This window comes from Salvia hispanica, chromosome 5 (assembly GCF_023119035.1).
Source record: "Salvia hispanica cultivar TCC Black 2014 chromosome 5, UniMelb_Shisp_WGS_1.0, whole genome shotgun sequence".
In the NCBI taxonomy this organism is placed as follows: domain Eukaryota; kingdom Viridiplantae; phylum Streptophyta; class Magnoliopsida; order Lamiales; family Lamiaceae; genus Salvia; species Salvia hispanica.
Window position 1 is genome coordinate 34,695,591 of NC_062969.1, and position 22,553 is coordinate 34,718,143.

Genomic DNA, 22,553 nt, shown 5'->3' on the forward strand with positions numbered 1-22,553 from the left:
TATGACATGTTCTCACTAATCTATGTGTTCAAAATTATATTCCAAAGTGTCAAACAAATAAATTCATATTTACAACCTTTGTCAGCAATGTTTACGCTTGTTGCTGGTTCCATCCCTTTGGTATTTGCCTCCAAATTCGCTGCAAAAAAAACGAGGTTAATAGTGCGGCCTACTCGTTAATAAACAACAATTGTGTAGTTGAGATATTAAGTTATGATTTGTGTTTAATCACCTTTTCCAGAATTCGTAACATCTTTTTCATTTCCTATCCATTTTTCAAAAGCTGCAGAGGTTTTTTTTGTGGTGCTGTATATGAAGAATCAATAATTTAGTATTTAACATTTACACAAACAAAGCATTATAGTATAACCTTTTTCCATCAAATATATCTCATATTTGTCCTATTATAATAGTAAATCACATCTGCCTTCATTCATTCTTCAGAAAACAGAGGTACATAATATACATACATATATGTTTAACCCGGATACCAAATCCAAGTGTTTAGTGACGAACTTTTAAAAATCAGATTAATAAAAAACCCACGAACAAAAATCAAAGTGTACAAAAAGAATTAAAAAACTTCATTCCATCAAATAATAACCCAAAAAATGTATTCGACATACTTTTCTAGTCCTTAGGTTTTGGCGGTGCCTTCGTCTTCACAGTATTTCGTTGATAGACTAGGTTACAACCGAACAAAGGATTTGAATTTTGGGTCAGATTTGGGTTTCGGACAGACTGTAAAAAAAAACTTACAAACCTTTTCCGTCATGAGGCGCGGTCCGAGAAGATCTTGTGTCCACCATGGTTGGAGAAGACGCTCCACAATCGTGCTTGACAAGTTGCATTTTGAAGTCGATTTTGATGCCCAGACGAGACCCTCTTCGCCGATAATGTGCCTAGAGTTTTGTAGGGTTTTGGTGAATTTGATTCCCAGTCGATTTGGATTCTATTTAGTCGAAATTGTACGGTTTCTGGAATTTGTGATGAATTTTTGGTGAGAGAGAATGAATTGAATGGTGCGAGAACCGAAAAATCAACTTAATAGCATATGGAGTAATTATCCCAATAAATCAATTCTTAAAAAACGGAAGGGCGGTTCATTATATTTGCAATTCCTATTTTACCCTTTCATGACACAGAACACTCCTATTATGACCCAAAGAAATGGTTGACCAATCCAGATCGTAGCCATTCATCTCCATATCTAACGGACCATATATGGTCTGTATTTCTATACTTAGGGGCTTCTTTTGGTAGATTAAAACCCTATATATATATATAATACATATTAAAATTAGATATAAATAACAATTATGTATATAATTACTCTATGTATAACAAAGTGAGTCACGTTACTCTCCACTTTTGGAGCAGAAGAAGAGTGGTCACTTCTGTTACAGGCGGCAAGAGGTGAACCATTTTTAATTTTCAATTCCTCATTCTCTTTCTTTGTAGAGAATCTCCCATGGAATTGGAGATAGGCTAGCCATAGGCTAACCGCAATAAAAATAATTCAATTTACGAAATTAAATTTATGACAAATTACGGAATTAAATTTACGAGATATATACGGAAAAATTTATTAATTTCATTTAAATAAAAAAAGGTACATTGATTAAAAAAAATTACATTAATTAAAAAAAATTACATAATAAAAAAAACCGGACTTCCACACACGAGCCCCGCCTCTCTCTATTCCTCGTCGCCGTTGCCGCCGCCACCCGGGAACTCCACATCTGTGGCATCTGAGCCCGCGTCTGAGCCCCCCAACTGTGCCCTCGCGGCATCCAAATCGACCCGCATGCTCTCGAGTATCGAGTGAAGAAACCTCTTCTCCATGGGGTCGTTGCGGCCTTCCAATCTTGGAAGACCGTGTACATCTCGCTCCAGCGTTTTTTGACGCGAGAAGAAGGTGAGCGCGGGTGGGGGTTGCCGACCGGACCTCCCGGGACGATGGGGATGATCCCCGCTGCCCGTTGCGCCCGCCTTTGGCCAACCGGGCGAGTGCGGCGAGCAAACGATGGATGGAAACTCCTCAAGCATCCGGGAGGTCGTGGGAACCGCCCCCGCTACCGCTGTAATCGCCGAAATAGTTCAGCCTTCGCTTCTTCGGCCACCCAGGCCGTCGACCCCGCCCGGAACTTCTCGGAGTCCTTCGCCACCCGACATAAGCGGTTCCAGTAGGTGAATTCCTTATAAGTCCCCGACACAGTGGAACCGACTCTCCGCTATCCTCCGATAGTCCTCCTCGGTCTGCTATCCTCCGTGATCCTCCGTGTCCCCCCCCCCCCCCGGCGACCCCCGCATCCCGGCTACATCCCCCCCATCCCCCCCCCCGCCATACCGACATCATCCCATCATCTCGTTGTATCATCTGCGGAGTCATCTCGCGGCATACCTCCCCACCCCGGCATTGCCTGCCCGCCGCTAGCCTGCCCACCCGCCATCAAACCCATCAACTGTTGCCAAGGGTACATGTTGTAGTGCCCGCCTATCTGCCCCCATCCCGCCCCCACGGGTACCGTGGGAGTCTGAGACCCGCTCGTCGCCGGAGTAGACTCATTGTTGTTGTCCTCTCTCGATGTTGCTCTTGTACAAAAATTTAGATAGAGAGAAAACTCGTTAAAACAAGTGGTGCAAATGAAAATGACGTGAAAATCGCGAATATATAGTGTTTCAAAAAAATTTTAAAAAAAATAATAAAAAAATGCGATGGCTGATCGCTCGTCGATCGTCAGCCTGCAATGGCGGCCAGCGCATCGGCGAGCGAATCGGCGTGCGCTCGCCGGTTGCAGTAGTTCAGCTAGCCGACCGGCTAGCGACGCGAATCGGCTAGCCCACCGGCTAGCCGCTATTGGAGATGCTCTTAGTTTCACAGTCTCTTCTCTATCTGACTAGTTTCACAGTCTCTTCTCTATCTGACTATCTCTCTCTATCTCGCCTCATTCAATTTCATAGAACTAGATTCACTCTATCTTCTCTCTCCTTTTCTTTTCAAATTCACTACTCTTTCTCCCTCACTTGCTCTCTTCTTTTATCTGTTTCGAATTGATACTTTTGTTCGCCGTCGACGAGCAACAACACAACTCACGCTCAATCTCTTTTTTCTCCCATTTCTTTCATAGCAACCCAATAAGAAATCGGACGGGGAAATGATATTTTTGGCAGCAAGCAATTCAATTTCAGAAAAAAAGAATAGAAGTTAGCAAAACCGGCCAAACCGGTTCGCGGTTTCCGGCCAGACCGCCCGGTTTTTCCGGTCTAAAACGGCCCAACTAGCAGACGGTTTTTATGCTTGAATCGGACTGGTTGAACCAGCCGGTTCGGCCCGATTTTTAAAACACTGGTAGCGGGTAATGGGTAATTTCCATCTCAACCCGCTACCCGACAATAACGGGAAACGGGGCGGGATTGGGTAGTTTGTTTTAGAATTTTGCGGGTAGCGGGTATACCCGTTACCCGCGGGTATACTCGTTAGTCCCGATAATACCCGTTATTATTAGTATTAGCCATATTCCATCTTTTAATACTTTCTCCGTTCCATATTAATAGAGGTGTTTCAAATAGTTAAAGTGGAGAAAAAAAAAGTAAATAGTTAGATAATAATAGCCATACATACACACTAATTTTGGAAAATTAAAAATAAATCGTTAGAATGGAGAAAAAATAAAGTGAGAGAGATAATGTAGAGAAGAGTGTTTATATTATTATATTTCCAAAATGAGTGAAGAAAATGAAATGCATCTATTAAGGCGGACCAATGGAAGTACTTTATATAATCTAAGAGTTTTTTAAAAAGATTTTATATTCTAAGGAATATACAATTGAAAACTCACCGGAATTAGCTATAGAGTGTCTCCTCACTTTTATACTCAATCTATTCAACGTTTACCATCGATATTAATAAAGTAAATTAGAGAACATTGACGGTTATTATGATTTTTAAATTTTTTATTAGGATTCGGGGTCGGGTACGGGATATCTGACACGAGTATCGGGTAATCCCGGTATGTCGCGGGGCGGATATTAGGACAACAAATTTGGCTAAAATCGGGTACGGGTACCCGACTTGTCGGGAGTGGGTACCCGCGGATAACCCGTTTCGCCACCCCTAGGTGACATACATTATGGATTCAGATCTTAGCAATTGATTTTGGGATGGTCTTTAGGCCTGTTTGTTGTGATTTTTTTTGTCTCAACTTAATCCTTTTGGATCACAATTACATACGAATAAGACTTTGCACAGTTTCTGCATTGGGTTCATGCATGCACATAGGGTTGCCTAGGTGCATCTATCTGAACGACCAACAACATAAACATCAGTCTAACTATGTCTGCCAAATGGCCAATGTCATGAACGCATATCCAGATGCATCTCCAATCAATCAAAAATAGACATAGTTTTGTATGATACAGATTTTAATAATGTATAATTGATAAATTAAGATAGATAGGAAAACAGTAAAAGAGTTGTAGTGTTAGTAGAATATAGAATCCATATTATTATTAGTATTTAAATGTTTAAAACTTTTCATATTTAAAAATTGTTCTAATTTTATGAACGATCCAAATGGTAAAATTGGTTTATTTTTTTTTAAGGCGAGGGTAGTATTTTACAAAGTTATTCTAATTTCAATCTTTTCTTACTTCCCCTGTAAATAGCTACTACTAGTACTATATAATTACTCCTAATAAAATTAATAATATTGCAAAATACAGAGATTGTAAAATAGAAATGGAGACGATATTTTGAATTTTTGTTTTGGCCTTAAAGAAAGAAAAGGAGTGAAGCTGACAACAAAAAGAAATTGATAAACACCACCGTTTTCTCTCTCTAATCGCTCCTCCTAATCTTTGGTGGTCGTTCCGGGTCTCCGGAGGTGTATCATAATCTCATTTTCCCGGAATTTTTCTCCCTTCACTCGCCGATCTTTCGCTAATGGGGTCTTGATCAGGTTATTCTACACTTTACCTTTCCTCTTCGTTTTCGGTTTTATTGATTTCTACGCCTTCTTATTCATTCTAATTGGAAGAATTTCTGTGTGATTTTGTTATTAGAATTTATTGCATCGATCAAGGTTATTTTTTTTTGCTAATTCCGTTGGTTCTCAAATAAATTATATTTTGCGAACTAGGGTTTTGATCCTTAGAAAGGAAGTGTGTAATTGGGCATTAAGATTCAATTTCAATTCGAATTTCTGGTAGCTTGTTGTGTGTGTTTGGATTCAAATACAATTGCGCCAAAGATTTCTGCAACTGAAGTTATGAAATTCTTGAAATTGGAGTTGTATGTGTGTATGAAAAGGGAGCTGAGGATTTTACAGGCAGTATGTGGTTGTTTTTTATGCAGGGGCCTCTGAGTTTCCGTGATAAGAGTAGCTGTTGGATCGATCATATGAGGTGCTTACTCGGTTCATTGGGCGATTCAGATGTACAATTGCTGGTGTGTTTTTAGTTTTCTTGAATTAGCTACGTTGATCTCGAGTATAGTACTTACAAGCTTCAGCTTCAATTTTCTTTGGTTTTGGAGTCATGAATGATTAATCTTCTATCTGAATTCCTACTGGACAGGTGAATTTCGGTGAATTGAGTTCTTTCACGCATAAGCTTGTCGAATTGTTGTATTGGAATTCTAGTAATATACTAGTAGAGGGAGGGTATTATGGCTGAGGGAGTCGAGCAACTTGAACTTAAGTTCAGAATCTTCGATGGGACAGATATAGGTCATGGTTCTTATTCGTCATCCATCACAGTTGCAACTCTTAAACAAAGGCTTCTTTCCGAGTGGCCTCAAGGTTTTCTGCTCTTTATTATTTGTTACTTAACTTTCTCTACATAAGTGGTTCTTTTTCCTAATCAATTCTGAGTATTCCATTTTTTCGAATGATATTCTGTTTTGTCGAATGATATTCTAGTTTCATTGTTAGGATGTGAAGCAATGCCGAATTTTCTTTCTGCGGTAATTTTATTTCCCTTTTTTTCTGGAGAGCAATATATGAGTAGTTGCTTAGACCAGTGTAGATTGTTTGATAAGATGGGATTTTACAACTTTTATGTCTGTTTCATCAACTTTTATCTGAGATAATGATCAACCCTCTTCTCTTCTTCATCAACAGATAAATCAGTAGTCCCAAAGTCAGTAAATGATATGAAAATAATCCATGCTGGGAAGGTTTTGGAGAATGGCAAAACAGTTGCTGAATCTAGAGCGCACATAGGCGACCATCCTGGTGGAGTTATTACAATGCATGTTGTTGTACAGCCAGCTGTTGTTAAGAAAAAGACAGGTTCGTTTCGCTTGACTTGGCATTAAAAGTTTCCCATGTTATGTGCATCCCAATTTTCAATGTGATGGCAGTGATAGATATCAGCATAGTAAAGCTTGTGTTCTTAATCACGATTCACTTGTTGCACCATAAGGTCTAAAGTTGAGCAATCCTCTTGTACTTTCAATGCAGATAAGAATCTATCTGGGAAACAAAAACAGGGCTCCTGTTCCTGCACTTTTTCCTGCACTATCCTATAGGGGTCTGCCTGTAAAGAGCATCAAAATGGTGAGGCCATTATTTCGTGCCCTTTTTTGTTTTTGTTTTTAGTTTTTACTTTCATCGAAATATAATATAGTGCACTGTAGCATCAACGATGAAAGGCTCTTTGAGAAACTAAATGAATTGGCCTCTATAATTTGAAACATTGCGTTCAATCTTTGTGGATCTAGATTTGTGTACTTATTGTTTTCTGGTCTGCAAATCAACTTTGAGATGAAATTGGAATAAAAAAAAACACAGCTTCTACTTTTGTGAATGTAATAATGGTCTTTAATTTTGAGGCTCAATTGTTTAATTGTTGACGTTATAACAGATTTCAGCAGCCATACTTTAATTTATTGCATTTTAATCCACGGTCATTAAACAAAATCGTACTCAAAAGTATCCACAACGTGGTTTGAGTTTAGTATCAACATGAATGCATGAATTTCATTGCAATGCTTTTAATTTTACTATAGTTTCAATGGATTCAGAAAGTAATTAACTTGTTCTGCTAAAATAAAATACTTATTCAAGCTACAAAAAATTGTTGGCGAAAATGAACCCATGGCTATTTCTATTTGTAAATAGGATGAAAATAAAGTTCAATTATCTAAGATCTTTATCACCATTGATTCAGTTTCTCTTTTAGTATGCAAGAATTTATGCTCATGGAGTTTTAAAGGCCAAAATACCCAACTTATCAAGAACAATTTTACATCATCACAACTCACCAGGTCGGAATCAGAAATGAATTTTGGGAGTAGTATCCAATGATAGAAAAAAAAAATCAATACTATAATAAATCAATATAATACAGGTTCAAGAGTGGTACTTTGAAGTTTGTATAAGAGAAAGGAAAACAATGAGCCTCCCAATGTGATCGCATTGTCTCCAGCTTTGCAGCATTTGCTAAGAGAGTTTTGTCCCCAAACGGACAGTCCTTGATCTCCAGTTTCTGCAGGCTATCGCATCCAGACAAAACGTGATGGAGGTCCAAGTCACTGTCCCCGGCAAAAGATATGGACAGCATCTCCGATTTCTTAGCATGCTTTCCAACATATTCAAAAACCCGATCAGTGAGGAGGCCGGACATTGAAAGGCATAGTAATTCCTTGCAGTTCTCTACTATGACTCCAAAACCAGCATCAAGTGGTTTCGAGTATCAAGTAGTCAGGAGCTTGAGTGTCAAGTATTCTCTTAAGGGTGTCTGTTTGGTACCGTGGAATTCGGGCCTTGGAATTGGAGCCTCGAATGAACTCAGTTATTTGAAAAATGTATAATAGAATGATTCATGCAAACAACAAATATTTCTTTTTCTTTTTCTGCTAAATAAGGAACGATTCATACATTTTTCAATGTGGTCACATTTCATACATCCTTTGTTAAGTCAAAACACAAGCAAACTCACACCTGATTCATCATTCACACGCGATCTTGGTGTCGAAGCTGCTGAGGCAGATGGCAAACGCCTGGAAAGCGGAGATTGGGTACTGGTAGTCCATGGTGAAGATGTCCTTCCCAACCTTCCCAAATTGGAGGATAACATTCTCATGCTGCTGCTCTTGCCCGCCAGCTCCATTCTCGAGAGATGCAACGAGCTGGAAGTTCTTGACTGAGGCGACTGTGACACGCCCATTGAAGTTGAGGCACCAGCATTGGAGTTGGTCATGCCATCTAGGAGTCTTGTTTTTTAATACAAGCATTTCGTCTTTGGGCGTTGAGAGGGGTCCGGATTGGAAGCTATCTGAGCGCGTCGATTTTGACCTGAAAAAGGAGAGGGAGGGAAACGAATCGAAGTTTCCTGGTATGAAAGCCGTTTGCGTTGGAGCAATACCACCTGGTTCGATTGCAGCAACTGGAATAGCATCCATCACGCATTGCATCCGCCTCGGTCCCCTGCGTGATGAAGCTTATGTAAATTAGCAAAGAGGGAACATTATATTACGGTTACAGCATGTTTTATGTTGGCACAATGGCAACACAAAACATTGAGTCCAAACACAAACACGAGCAGAAAACAAAGCCCACAAGACAGGAGTGTACTTAATTTGCCGTTTTCATCCGTCCCACAAGAGTGTACTTAATTTGCCGTTTCCATCTGCCCCACAAGAGTGTACTTAATTTTCCGTTTCCATCTGTCGCACAAGAGTTTACTAAATTCCTTTTTGGAAATTACTTCAACTTTTACGCCATTATTTCAACTTAATCACAGCAAAATCAAGGATGACGCACGCCCTTTATCTTTTCACAACAAAAGGTGAGACCTTGTTTGGACCTTTCTCCACCTACCAACATTCTCCGATAATAAAAGGTGGATCATACCTCCACTCAAAACTATCACAACCTAATTTATATTAAAACTCGTGGTGGCAATAAAAAGTGAGCACTCTTATAAAACAGGGGGACTATAACAATAAAAATATTAACACACGTCTTTCAAAAAATATTAATACACGATGAGCCACAGCATTATACAGCAAGAACATTATAAAAGCATCCAATAAATGTAAAATACACAAACTTTTCGCGCATGTTATTGAAAAAATCACTATTTTTCCAGCTTGTTCGCTACACAAAATGATCACCTGATCCCATAATCATGTCAATATGATAATGTCGCAGACCTGGTACGACTAACAGTCTAACTTTATTCCATTATGTTGTACTGAGTCAAGAATTGGCAAACCTAATTAGAGTGGTATACCACTTTCAGATTTAAAAAAGGTACACTATTCATGGAAGTATTAACCATAAGTCCATAACACTGGCTACGTTCAGTCCAACATGATATAGTTTTAGTTTTAACTTTAATGTGAAATTTCTGACTTAGGGGTTTTAGTTCTTCACCTTGAACCCAAGACATTCAACTCGTATGAAATATGGGCCACCGGAAAGTTGCCAGCAGGGACCCTAGGAGAGATTTGTCTCATTCCGACTAACCTTGTTGAACGAGACTTAGTAACTTTAGCTCCAGCATTTGGGGGCTGAGCATCAAAGATTGTAAACTTGGTTCCCAAAAAATTAGACCTGTGATGACCGGAACAAGAGAAAAGCTTAATCTTTTAAGGGTTTGGAAGCAAAAAAACCCTAGACTAAAAGATTTACCTCAACTTTCCAATGTTATTGCTGCTGGTCTTAGATACATCTCCAGCATTCAGAGATATTATGTAGTCAGTGTAAGTTGGTCGTCGACATCTTCGAGCAGCAAGAAGAAACTTCCCGTTATCATTAGAAGCTATGGCAAGATGAAGACATGACTTGTCAGTTGTCATTACAACTTAAAAAGGAAAAAATGGCTTTGTACATTTAGATCTTATGGAATATTGGATAAAGGTGTGTGAAAAAGATAAATTTGTTACTAAACATTTCATGTGGATAAATTAAACTATCCACCAAACAAGGGTAGAAAGGAAATAGAAGGGGTGGGGGAAGCAATTTAAGCAGTTTACCTTGAGTATAATTAAGGTATAGGTGATATGTTTGAGAGCTTCGGTTCCGCTTAATGAAACACTGAACTAGGATGTTTCTTGGACCAGGCTGCGGAAGAACAACAAATAAAATATTTCAGCAGTAATCAGCACTCAACTGAGAGAGGGGTACAAGGTTAACAAATATCCACGCTATCAAAACAGGTACGTAATAAGTCAAATCGAGACACTCAATTTCGATTAACATCAACTACATTATTTTCTCAATAAACTGTGCTGCCTATACATACTAAAATTTCAAAAATATGTAACTTTTACACAGAAGGTCAGCTGGATTAGTTATTTTCCGATGCAAGTCATATAACCACTCAGCTAGGTCTGGATTTCTTTGTGAATATTCAATATGAAAACTGCATGCCATATCCATTAGAAAGGGCTAAATATATAGATCCCCCAAGGCCATTGAACAACTATGTGCATTAAAACATTTGGAAAAGAGAGAAAGAGGGGTTAGATGTATCAAATTCGAGTAAGACTTTCTTACTGAGGCAATTTTTCATCCATAGATATTTTGAAAATGAAATATGACAACGGATATTAGCACCATTTCACATTAAACAAGGGAGCCAACATGGAATTGGAATGAGGACTAAACACCAATCCTAAATCCCAAACAAGTTGTACAAAGCCACAAGACCTTCTTTCTTCTTCATTGAATGCATTTCCCTTCTTGAACATCTAATTTATAAAATAAATAGCAATTGCATCTCTAGAAGGTGTATAATGATTCAAGATTGTCTTATCATACTAAATCTTGCATATGGTCTAACCAAGAAAATTTTGAGCAATATTATGAACTTAGTATTTGGAGGGAACATAACTCTACATGTTTACAGACTAAACATCAGATAAATGAGAATGGAAGACAAACAAAACATCAATTCACATCACATGTAAAAGGAAACCTTTCCAGACACTTCACATTCATATTCACATTCTCATTCACATTCACATCAATTCACATCACGATTCACGAAGCTTCCACAACACAAACCTGCTTCACAGAAATGGGAAAGGTAATCTTTCCAGACACTTCCAAGTTTCTAACAATATCCTTCATGATTTCTCTCCAGCTCCTACAAACACCAGAACAAGCAACAACATTCTGCCTCGAGGGCCAATCACAGTCTGATTCCTCAATGCGCATAAGCACATCCCTCAAGAGCTCTGGCGGCATATTCGCCCAGCAGCTCTGCCTCATAGCATCCACATCAGTCACCATAGACTCCTCAACTACCCGGTGAGACCTAGACCTCCCAAACCTCCCTTCAAAACCCTTTCTAGAGATGCTCCCAAATTCACCCTTCATATCCTGAAGTATACTCTTGAATGACATACTTAAAAAATGATAATATATCAACTCCAGAAACTGATTCTATCTCCTGCTACATATCAGTTAAAATCAAATCTCGTATCACTCTAAGCCTAACGCCTAAAAATCTCAACTTTTGATGAAAATATAATCAAAACTCACTAAAATTGCTCCAGAAATGCTATCATCAACAAACCTTCCTGGCCCCATAAACCGGTATTTCTACTAAAACCCCAAAAAAGCAATCTTTATAACAAAGCAAAAATATTAACAAGTAATTTATTCACACAATTACAAACCTTGAGCTTCAAATCGAGACAAAATTAAATTCGGCACAAGATAAAAAATCCAAAATTTACACATTAGGATAAATGCAAAACAACTAAACAAGGTCCAAACAACAAAAATATCAGCATTTAGGCGAGGAATCCTCCAACGAGAAAAAGCCACACAGATTTTAAACAAAAACTATTCCTTCAAAACGGTAGCAGAAATAATTACGCAAGGAGTTGGGGTCAGAGAAGAAAGAAACGGTTACAGGAGACGCATTTGAGGCTTAATTAGAGATTGATGAACAGTTTACATAGAGAGAAGACAATTGTAGTGATAGTGAAGATTGAGAGATTAGGGTTGGTGAGTGTGTTTTTTGTGAACCCCTTATTGCTGCTTAATGATTTATGATCAGGAATTATGAACTGGGTTTCTCCACGAGACTGTTAGTTGTATTATATATAGTGCTCCATTAATTAATATCTATCTCCAACTATTTATATATCACATAAAACTAGTTTTATTGCAACTATTTATACTCTCTCTGTCCCAAGATAAACGAGACGCTTCTTTTCCGCCTCGTTTTGAAAAAAATAATACTCTCTCTATTCCACAATAATATATACTCTTTCATTTTTAGTCCGCTCCATAAGAATATACACTTTCTAATTTTGGAAACTCTTTTATCTCTAATAAGATGTGACCAATTTTCCACTGACAATACTTTAATTATTTTTTCTCTCTACCTTTTTCTTACTTTACCAATTTTGCACTAAAGCTCGTGCCGAACCCAAAGTGTATATTCTTTGGGGATGAACGAAGTATAAAATAATTAAAGTGGAGAAAAAATAAAGTAAGAGAGAGAATAATGTACATAACAGTCTTTTCCATATTATTTCTCTTACTTTTATTTTTCTTCACTTTAATTATTTTATATTATTTTTTTAAAATGAGTGATTTTGCTTTTCTTGAAACGGAGGGAGTATTAAATTAAAATTTTACATCATTTTGAAATATATGTCTTACAAAATTCTAAAAAACAAAAACAAATTTAAGTTTGATGTGTGATTTGAAATTTTCTCTGTACCATTTTGTTAACCCAAACACATATTCTAATAGTATCTCTTTAATTTTGAAATGGACGGATCATCAATATAATGTATTGTCAAATTAGAATGAATTACCTAATAGTCTAGTTAATAGTCTAATTAATAGTCTAATTAATGGATGGAGTATATTATTTAATATTCGTTTTAATATTAGTTATACGTTTTCATTCCTTTAGTACTATTAAAACATCTTCAATAAATCTGATAACGATTTAACAAAATACTACTCTAATTCGAACTTTACATGTTTAGGAAACTGTCAACCAAAAAATAAACTCAACCTGCTACTTTAAATCCGAACTTGACCCGCACTTGAAACGAATTCATTAATGTCACGATATAATGTGGGTTGACACGATGCTAAAACAAGATGATAACGATCTGAACCTGATAATGCATTATTAAAACTTCATATTGCACGATTAAACCTAATTATTACACAATTAAGTCTGTGTTTATACCTAATTTATATAATAAAAATCTATTTTACCCCATTTAAACCTGATTTACAAGAAATTAAAGAATTAAAGTAGTATTCCATTCGTCCCACTCAAGATGTCCACATTCTTGAGTGGTGCGGTATTCTAGGAGAAGTAGTTAGATTGAGTAAGACAAAAGAAAAATGTGGAATAGTTGAATATTTTAATGCTGAGAGATAAGAGAAGGATTTAATTCCAAATATAGAAAATGGATATCTTGAGTGGGACAAACTAAAAAAGAAAAAAAAATGGACATCTTGAATGAGACGAAGGGAGTAAAACATGCTCCATCTATCATATGTTACTTGAGTCACTTCTTTTTTTTTTGCATTCGTTTTGTAAAAATTAAAATAGTTAAAGTGGAGAGAGAGTAAAGTAAGTGAGATAATACGAATGATAAGACTCTTCTCTACATTGTTCTCTCTTTTACTTTACTTTCTCCCCACTTTAACTATTTATTACTTCCCCCATTTCTAAAAAATAGACAATATCGTAAATGACATAAGTTTAATGTACGATTGGTAAAGTAAGAAAGAGATGAGAAAGAGTAAGAGAATGAGAGGAAAAGTGCAATGGAAGAGGTGGTAGTGGATTATGTGATTCACATTATAAATAATGTGTAACATTATTATTATTTGTTGAAAACTTTCTATATTTAGACTTGGTCTAATTTTGAGAGATGATCCAAAATAATTTAATAAGTCTATTTTCGGGGAAGGAGGGAGTAAGATTTTTTCAAAGTACATGCAAAAAAGAAATGTGTCATTTATAATAGGACAGAGAGCAATAATAATAATAATTTCATTTTTAATTAGGTTATCTGTATCTAATCCAACCTCAATCCAATAATGACACGGACCTAAAAAGGCTTAACCCAAAAGTCATTATTTTCGTGCATATTTGTGTCGCATCAAAAATTGACGGCACTAGGTACTTAGTTTGCTTGGTCTAAGGAGTTTTGAATTATTTTTCAGCATTCAATTATTCTAAGATTTTCTTATTTTACCCAAAAATTATATTCCCTCTGTCCCCGATTAAGAGTCACACTTATCCATTTCGGTTCGTCCCCAATTAAGAGTCACACTTCATTTTTACCATAAATAGTAAGTAGGTCTCACATTCCATTAACTCAATTGCACTCACATTTTATTATAAACCAATATAAAAAAGTGGATCTCACATTCCACTAACCTTTTCAAATCAACTTTTCTTTACATTTCTTAAAACTTCGGTGTCACGGTCAGAAGTGTGGCTCCCTAATCGAGACGGAGGGAGTATGTTATTTCTTATTTATCAAAAAATAATTATTTCTTCATGAAATAAAAAGAGGAATTATTAATAGTAGGATTATAAAAAGAGGGAAATTGGTCTCTAAAATCATGAACTTTACCTAAAATTTGGTATTTCCCATAAACTTTGAAATTGGTATATAATATCACGAACTTTGCATTTTGTTTGGTATTTCCCAAACTCACTCAAATAAGATATTTTCATCAAAATCTTATTTAACGTAGGCAACCGTGATATGTTTTATAATATTTTGAACCACTTTTTAACTTCATAACATGTAGGATAAAAAGTTACGTTGAAAATCACGTTGATTTAATTGTGTGAAGTATGATGAAAAAGCCTCGTAAGTTAGTCAAATATAGTAATAGACATGTCGTGGGAAATACCAAACAAAATGCAAAGTTTGTGATATTATATACCAATTTCAAAGTTCATGGGAAATACCAAATTTTAGACAAAGTTCATGATTTTAGAGACCAATTTTCCTATAAAAAAATATAAGGGGAACAACTCTGTTTTTTCACAACTTCTACATAGGAAAGCAGAAGGAACAGTAACAAGGTAGCATGGGCCTCATTTTTTAATCAAAAACATTTTTATTTCCCATAACAATAACAAAAAGTTCATGAAAGCCCATTTTCAAGGACTTGGTGTTAGTGACTTACAAGACAATCAAACGAGCCTTTAATGTCAAAGTTTGCAACCAAGATAGTTTGGCTGACCAAATAACATAAGCATTAATTGCACCCTCTTTAGTCAACCCCTTTAAAGTAAAATATTTCCTAAAAAATAATGAAACTATAAACTACCTAACTTGTTTGTTTGAAGTTGAGTCTTGTTTCCTTGTTGGCATCCAAATTATACTATAAAAAAGACTGTCTTTCTTATGTATTAAAAATCGGTCATTGAGATTTGTGATTGTAACAAAAATAAAGAAAAATAAAAATATGTCCCAAATTGAGTTTACCACTATCCCTTGAGCATACTTCTGTATTATATATTGGGTGGTTGCATATTGTTATTGACTTTCTAAAATATTACTTTACATTTTCTAGACTATGTCATAGATCTAGAGCCTTGCATATAACAATAGTGATACTCTCCTTGCCTTAGAAAAAATCTGAAGCCAAGAATGATGATCAACCAAAGCCTCCTCTTCCTCTCTCTCTTGATTCTCTCATTTCAATTCTTTCAAACTTGTTATGCAAAATGCCCCCCTTCTTCCTGTGGCCTCATTCGCGATATTAGATCCCCTTTCCGCCTCAGCAACTGTGGCGATCCCGGCTATGAGTTAGTATGTGAAAACAACGTCACCTTAATGTACATCGAATCCCGGAAATAGTATGTCAAAGCAATCCACTACCACAACTTCACCATGAGGCTCTCTGATATTTCCCCAGACAGCAACATTTGCTCTTTCCCTATACGTCCTTCGTTCGATTATAGTTCTAACTGTCCTTTTAACTGTGAGAACAGCTTTGTCTATAAGCTCATTAGCTTGGTGAGCTGCAAGCATCCGTTGCATAATTCTTCCCTCTTTACCCAACTTACTGATTGTGAGCAATATAGCAAATATACATATATACACGTTGGAAATATGCGTGTTCAAGATATGGAATCTATGTGCACGTTAAAGTCTTTACTGGCAACATCTAATTGGACTTATCCAGCTCCTGAATATATGAATAATGTGTCGCTCCCGGAAATCCATCAGTACCTGGTATATGGATTTAATCTAAATTGGTACGAATTGATGTGTCGCTACGGCCAAGAAGGCATTGGTCCGGATCAGCTAGTCAGTTGCGACCATTCAGAGCTTCAACATAAATGGGGTCAGAATAAATCATTTGTTTACAAGTTTAGGATTTTATTTCTAATGTTGATACTTTTGTGTTCTTGAAATTGCAGACGGCATCAAGGAAACCTTCCTATCTAGTAAAGGTAAGATAATCTGAATTTTACATACTTCTGTCAATTTAATTTATTTTTGCAGTTAAAAGTAATTTGTGTGGAATCTAATAACATCCTAATTGCATATGTTCTTATATTTTCCAAAGGCAATGAAATATCAACTACCTATCATACTATATCAATATTAGTACTCCACACACAATATCATTATACAATCATAATGTTATATCAATATTTACATGTATAATATCAGTCAGATGTCACGCACAATATCGGTTTCTTTCACATACAATAGTATGTTTGTGAATCATAGATCTAATGGATATGATTTGTTCTACAGACTCACTTTAAGAATAGTTCTAAAAAGACCATCATCCTATATATACACTTCTCAACAACTTTGATTGCATTCCTCATTAGGTCCAATTGGAGGCTATCTCATGATTTTATTGCTCATAATTGGTGAGTTCTTAATTAAATTTGTGCTGCACTATTTAATTATTGACTACTAATATCAATTGTATGTGGGCAGTGATTAACTTTGTATAGAAAATTTGTAGCTATTGTATTTGGGGGGATAACCATTCCAGCAAAAATCATTATCACCATTGGACTTGTCACCTTTTTTTTTTTACTGAAACAACAACCGGTAAAGACTTCTTACACACCTTTTGTCTCGATTTTTTTCTGTAATTGGAATATATTTTGCTGTCATATGTGTGCAAATGCAGATTGGCTCCCCTATGCTCTATCCATTGGTGATCTCCCCGGTCCTCGAACCCTTGTTGATATCCCAGCGAGGGTACTTGTTGACAAAGACTTTAGTCTTTCTAACATGGTAGTTCTTGGCTTGGAAGTAAGATTCATCGTGGGGTTTCTCTGCGCAATGTGGTTCCTTATCTACAAATTCCGAAGAAGGCGTTTGTCAGTATACGAGGATATAGCGGACTTCCTACAAAGCGACAACCGTCTCTCTCCAGCAAGGTACTCCTATTCAGACATAAAGAAGATGACAAACAATTGTTGAGAAAAACTAGGTGAAGGTGGTTTCGGTTCGGTTTATAAAGGAAAGCTTCGGAGTGGCCATTATGTAGCAGTCAAGCTATTGGGAAAAGCTACGGTAAATGGTCAAGATTTCATCAATGAAATCGGAACAATTGGGAGGATCCATCATGTCAACGTTGTCCAACTTGTTGGATGTTGTGCAGATAGATCCAAGCGCGCACTCATTCTCGATTTCATGCCAAATGGCTCTCTTGACAAGTACATATTCAACCAAGATAAAGCATCTTCATTGGATTGGGGTATCAAATACAAGATCGCAATTGGTGTCGCTCGAGGGATTAAGTATTTGCATAGTGGTTGTGATATCAAGATCTTGCATTTTGATATCAAGCCTCACAATATACTTCTAGACGACCAGTTTGTCCCGAAGATCACCGATTTCGAACTAGCAAAGTTATACTCAGTAGACAAGGACACAGTGACGATGACGGCTGCTAGAGGCACCATAGGCTATGTTGCTCCGGAACTCAACTGCAGAAGCATTGGCCTAGTGTCTCACAAGGACGATGTGTATAGTTTCGGGATGCTGTTGATGGAGATGGCAGGCGTAAACAGAGTGTTGAAGGGAAACAAATATGATTCAACCAAGTATTTCCCAGATTGGATATATGATTGCATTAATAAAGGCGTGGGGATTGGAATTGTTGAAGAAGAGAACAACAATGTTGACGATAAGAATGAGATTGGAAAGAGTGTTCTTAAAAAGATGACAATCATTGGGTTGTGGTGCATACAAATGAATTCAGAAAATCGTCCATCAATGAACGAAGTGTTGGAGATGTTGGAAGGTGATGTCGAAGATTTGAAGATTCCGGAGCATCCATCTCACTTAGTAAACGAGGACAAGAGTCGGGCTGCAGATTCAGCTAGTTTTGTATCACAGTTGGATTATGACAATGGTAGTATCATTGAGATTAGTATAGCTTGAATATGTATTCTCTGTTGTGTTTGCTTGGATATAAGTCAATGTCAGCAACTAGCCAAATAAGAATGTCTGTGTCAAATTTAATTTACAGGTTGTGATTTCTATCCCATTTGTTTGCCAGCTTCTGTATTAAATGTTGGGTGGTTGCGTTGGTTACAATACAATCAATGAGCATTATGCATTATTGTTATCCATAGATCCAGAGCCTTGCATTTGGAAAAAATATCAAGCCAAGAATGATGAACACTCAAAACCTCCTCTTCCTCTCTTACTCATCTCTCTTCATTCTTTCACTTCAATTCTTTCAAAATTGTTGTGCAAAATGTCCCCCTTCTTCCTGTGGCCTGATTCCCATTCGCTCCCCTTTCCGCCTCAGCAACTGTGGCGATCCTGGCCAAGAGTTAGTATGCGAAAACAACGTCACCTTAATGTACGTCAACTCCCGGAAATTCTTTGTCAAAGCAATCCATTACCAAAACTTCACCATGAGGGTCTCTGATATTTCCACAGATAACAACATCTGCTCTTTACCTATACATTCTTCGTCCGATTATTATGATAACCGTCCTTTTAAAAGTGCATCCGGTTATGCCATTAAGCTCATTAGTTTGGTGAGCTGCGAACATCCGTTGCGTAATTCTTCCCTCTTTACCCAACTTACGGAGTGTCAATATAGCAAATATACATATATAAACGTCGAAACCATGCGTGCCAAAGATATGGACTCTATGTGCACATTAGATACTGTACTGGCAACATCTTGCCGATATCAAGATTCGGAATTTTTGAGTAATGTGTCCCTCTCAGAAATCCATCAGTCTTTGCTATATGGATTTGATTTAAATTGGAAAAAATTAATGTGTCTCTACGGAAAAGAAGGTGTCGATCCGGATGTGCTAGTTAATTGCGATCGTTCAGACCTACAACGTAAATTGGGTAAGGATAGATCATTTGTTTACAAGTTTAGGATTCCATTTCTATTGTTGATATCTTGTTGATTTCTTGAATTTGCAGACTACATCAAGAACTCCTTTCTATCACCTGAAGGTAAGATAATATGTTGTTCCATGTTTATAAATTAAGAACAGAAAACAAGTGGTGATGTATACATATATAGAGAAATATATCACTTTGATGATTCATGAATATCAGTTCGTTAATTCATGAATATCAATAGAGTTTTATGATATTGAAAGTCTAGCAACTGATATGTTTTATGATGTCAACTAATATTAATGACTAGCGTTATCAGTTCGGTTCTGATTTTAACGTCATTTGATCACAACTCTCTCTCTATATATACATACATATTTATATACCTCTCAACAACTTTGATTGTGTTCCTGATTAGGTCCAACTGGAGGCTTTATCATGATTTTAATGTTCATATTTGGTGAGCTTCTGAACTTGTGCTGCACTATTTAATTATTGACTACTAATATCAATTGTATGTAGGCAGTAATTAACTTTGTATAGAAATTTTCCAGCTATTGTATTTATTGGGGTAGGCATTGCAGCAAAAATCATTATCACCATCACACTTATTGTGATTTTTCGGACTGAAACAGAGCCAGGTAAAGACTTCTCGATTATTTTCTGTCATAGAAATATGTTTTCACTCTGTTTTACTATCATTTGTGTGGAAATGCAGATTGGCTCCCCGGTGTTCAAACCTTTGGCGAGAAGATCCCATCAATTGTAGATATTAGATACCACTTTAATGCTTCTAATTCGGCAATTGTTTACTCGGAACTAAGGATCATCATGGGGTTTCTCTGCGCGATGGGGTTCCTGATCTACAAATTCCAGAGAAGGCGTTTGTCCGCGTACGAGGAAATAGAGAGCTTCCTACAGAGTGACAACCATCTGTCCCCTATCAGGTACTCCTATTCGGACATAAAGAATATGACTAGAAATTTCCGAGAAAAACTAGGTGAAGGTGGTTTCGGCTCTGTTTACAAAGGAAAGCTCCGAAGTGGCTATTATGTAGCCGTCAAGCTATTGGGAAAAGCTAAAAAAAATGACAGAGATTTCATCAATGACAAAGATTTCATCAATGAAATCGGAACAATTGGGAGGATCCATCATGTCAATGTTGTCCAGCTTGTAGGATATTGTGTGGAGAGATCCAAGCGTGCCCTCGTACTTGATTTCATGCCAAATGGTTCTCTTGACAAGTACATCTTCAAAATAGACAAAACATCTTCATTGGATTGGGATATGAAATTCAAGATTGCAATTGGAGCTGCTCGAGGGATTGAGTATTTGCATAGCGGTTGTGATATCAAGATCTTGCATTTTGATATCAAGCCTCACAATATACTTCTTGATGACAAGTTTGTCCCCAAGATCTCCGATTTCGGGCTGGCAAAGTTATGCTCGGTAGACAAGGACACGGTGACGATGACAGTTGCTAGAGGCACCATAGGCTATATTGCTCCAGAACTCATCACCAGAAGCATCGGCCTAGTTTCTCACAAGGCCGATGTGTATAGTTTTGGTATGTTGTTGATGAATATGGCGGGCGTAAACAGAGATTTGAAGGGAAACAATGATGATGCAAGTAAGTATTTCCCATGTTGGATATATGACTGCATTAACCAAGGCAAGGAGATTGGAATTGTTGAAGAAGCGCACAACAATGTTGACGATGTGAATGAGAATGGAAAAAATGCCCTTAAGAAGATGGCAATAGTTGACTTATGGTGCATACAAATGAATCCACGTAGTCGTCCATCAATGAAGTTGTGGAGATGTTGGAAGGCGGTGTTGAAGACCTGAAAATTCCAGATTATCCAGCTCAGTTAGTGATTGAGGACAATAATCAAGCTGCCGATTCAAGTGTTTCTTCATCACTATTTAGTTATGACAATGGTAGTAGCATTAAGATTAGTATAGCATGAATATGTATTCTGGGCTGTTTTTGCTTGAAATGATCAAGCATATTTGTATCAAATTTGTCACCGTTGAATTATTGTTTTTCCTTCTTTGTCACAATCACAAATCTTGATCAAAAGTAATAGTACACTTGTATAATTATAATCCTATTTATAGTCAATCTTAATTAGGAAATCACTCGCTATTAGTTAGGGAAAAAGAATACAACCATAGTTATATGTCTGACATAAATTGTGGCCTGTGGATTTTGGCCCAAGCCTAAACACAAGTGCCATATTATATATTTATAAATTTAATACTCACTTCATCCCATTAAATATAAAACATTTGGTTTTCGGCATGGGAATCTATGTAGTGTTGTTTTGTGAGTTAATGTAGAGAGAGAGTAAAGTAAGAAAGAGTAAAATGCAGAGAGAGAGTATTGTTTCCATTTTTAGAAACATTTCACAATCCGAAGAGGAAAACGTTTCATGTCTAATGAAACAGAGAGGGAGTATAAAATATTCGTCACAATATGTTGTCCTTTTCTCGTCCCAAAATTGTAGCTAAATTTCCAATATTTTCTGGTCCACCCAACATATGTTCGGAGGGAACGTCTCACCAATTGTGTGTTTTGTTAAAGTCGCCCAGGGACGGAGGGCTAGGTGGGGCAAACACCCCTCACTAGGGGTGAGCAAAATAACCGAAAACCGAATATCCGAACCGAACCAAACCGAAATTTTGAAATTCGGTTCGGTTTTTTCGGTTTTTCGGTTCGGTTCGGTTTTAAAAATACAAAAATTTCGGTTTTTCGGTTCGGTTTGGTTTGGGCGAAATGAAAAACCGAAAAACCAAAAAACCGAATTATATTTTAAATATATTATCATATATTTTTATCCTATTAATTTAGTATATTATATCATATATAACACATATATTCTTCTAATATATTTTTATATAATAAATATTATATTTTTATAATATAATATATATAATAAATATTATATATATTATATTAATTTTATATTATATATATTTATATTCTATTAGTATATATAAAATAAAATAAATTAGATATATTAAAATATACTATTTTTTTCGGTTTATCGGTTTTGTTTTGAAATTTCGGTTTTTTCGGTTTAGTTCGGTTTTTTAAGTTCGTTTTTCGATTTTCGATTTTTCGGTTTTTGGATTTTCGATTTTTCGGTTCGGTTCGGTTTCAATTTTAACCTAAATTCGGTTTTTCGGGTTCGGTTCGGTTTGGGCGAAAAACCGAACCGAAACCCGAATG

At 36.6% G+C, this 22,553-nt stretch overlaps 4 protein-coding genes across 5 annotated transcripts; 3 read left to right on the forward strand and 1 right to left on the reverse strand.

Annotated features, from left to right (window-relative positions):
* Positions 1-4,795: 4,795 nt before the first annotated feature.
* On the forward strand, positions 4,796-6,709 carry LOC125186510 (membrane-anchored ubiquitin-fold protein 3-like). The gene is made up of 5 exons (XM_048082882.1): positions 4,796-4,961; positions 5,357-5,449; positions 5,578-5,801; positions 6,123-6,293; positions 6,465-6,709. The coding sequence occupies exons 3-5, from the start codon at positions 5,669-5,671 to the stop codon at positions 6,530-6,532; spliced, it is 372 nt and encodes a 123-aa protein (XP_047938839.1). The 5' UTR covers positions 4,796-4,961; positions 5,357-5,449; positions 5,578-5,668; the 3' UTR covers positions 6,533-6,709.
* Positions 6,710-7,828: 1,119 nt separating this feature from the next.
* LOC125186509 (tubby-like F-box protein 3) lies at positions 7,829-12,045 on the reverse strand. Of its 2 annotated transcripts, none has more exons than XM_048082881.1 (5): positions 11,019-12,045; positions 9,986-10,073; positions 9,642-9,771; positions 9,477-9,563; positions 7,829-8,432 (listed from the first exon to the last, which is right to left on the reverse strand). In XM_048082881.1, exons 1-5 carry the CDS (start codon positions 11,358-11,360, stop codon positions 7,955-7,957), a joined length of 1,125 nt encoding a protein of 374 aa, XP_047938838.1. In that variant the 5' UTR covers positions 11,361-12,045; the 3' UTR covers positions 7,829-7,954. The 2 variants fall into 2 exon arrangements, with proteins under 2 accessions (XP_047938838.1, XP_047938837.1); XM_048082880.1 differs by having other exon boundaries at positions 9,384-9,563; positions 11,019-12,044.
* A 3,814-nt stretch (positions 12,046-15,859) lies between these two features.
* On the forward strand, positions 15,860-18,388 carry LOC125189918 (PR5-like receptor kinase). The gene is made up of 7 exons (XM_048087137.1): positions 15,860-16,316; positions 16,393-16,425; positions 16,816-16,857; positions 16,956-17,044; positions 17,127-17,197; positions 17,253-17,379; positions 17,468-18,388. Exons 1-7 carry the CDS (start codon positions 15,860-15,862, stop codon positions 18,386-18,388), a joined length of 1,740 nt encoding a protein of 579 aa, XP_047943094.1.
* Positions 18,389-18,602: 214 nt separating this feature from the next.
* LOC125187620 (probable serine/threonine-protein kinase At1g01540) lies at positions 18,603-21,382 on the forward strand. The gene is made up of 5 exons (XM_048084242.1): positions 18,603-19,321; positions 19,400-19,432; positions 19,737-19,778; positions 19,873-19,959; positions 20,037-21,382. The coding sequence occupies exons 1-5, from the start codon at positions 18,622-18,624 to the stop codon at positions 21,164-21,166; spliced, it is 1,992 nt and encodes a 663-aa protein (XP_047940199.1). The 5' UTR covers positions 18,603-18,621; the 3' UTR covers positions 21,167-21,382.
* Positions 21,383-22,553: the final 1,171 nt, after the last annotated feature.

Bases quoted from the DNA above. Each gene is read 5' to 3' on its own strand.
- LOC125186510 (XM_048082882.1), top strand. From the start codon at position 5,669: ATGGCTGAGGGAGTCGAGCAACTTGAACTTAAGTTCAGAATCTTCGAT. The intron at 5,802-6,122 runs GTTTTCTGCTCT...CTTCATCAACAG, and splicing joins TCTTTCCGAGTGGCCTCAAG to ATAAATCAGTAGTCCCAAAG. The intron at 6,294-6,464 runs GTTCGTTTCGCT...CTTTCAATGCAG, and splicing joins TGTTGTTAAGAAAAAGACAG to ATAAGAATCTATCTGGGAAA.
- LOC125186509 (XM_048082880.1), bottom strand. From the start codon at position 11,360: ATGTCATTCAAGAGTATACTTCAGGATATGAAGGGTGAATTTGGGAGC. The intron at 9,564-9,641 runs GTAAATCTTTTA...CGGTCATCACAG, and splicing joins AATAACATTGGAAAGTTGAG to GTCTAATTTTTTGGGAACCA. The intron at 8,433-9,383 runs GTGAAGAACTAA...TTCATCACGCAG, and splicing joins TTGAATGTCTTGGGTTCAAG to GGGACCGAGGCGGATGCAAT.
- LOC125187620 (XM_048084242.1), top strand. From the start codon at position 18,622: ATGATGAACACTCAAAACCTCCTCTTCCTCTCTTACTCATCTCTCTTC. The intron at 19,433-19,736 runs GTAAGATAATAT...GTTCCTGATTAG, and splicing joins CTCCTTTCTATCACCTGAAG to GTCCAACTGGAGGCTTTATC. The intron at 19,779-19,872 runs GTGAGCTTCTGA...GAAATTTTCCAG, and splicing joins GATTTTAATGTTCATATTTG to CTATTGTATTTATTGGGGTA.
- LOC125189918 (XM_048087137.1), top strand. From the start codon at position 15,860: ATGAGGCTCTCTGATATTTCCCCAGACAGCAACATTTGCTCTTTCCCT. The intron at 16,317-16,392 runs GTCAGAATAAAT...TTGAAATTGCAG, and splicing joins AGAGCTTCAACATAAATGGG to ACGGCATCAAGGAAACCTTC. The intron at 17,380-17,467 runs GTACTCCTATTC...TATAAAGGAAAG, and splicing joins AACCGTCTCTCTCCAGCAAG to CTTCGGAGTGGCCATTATGT.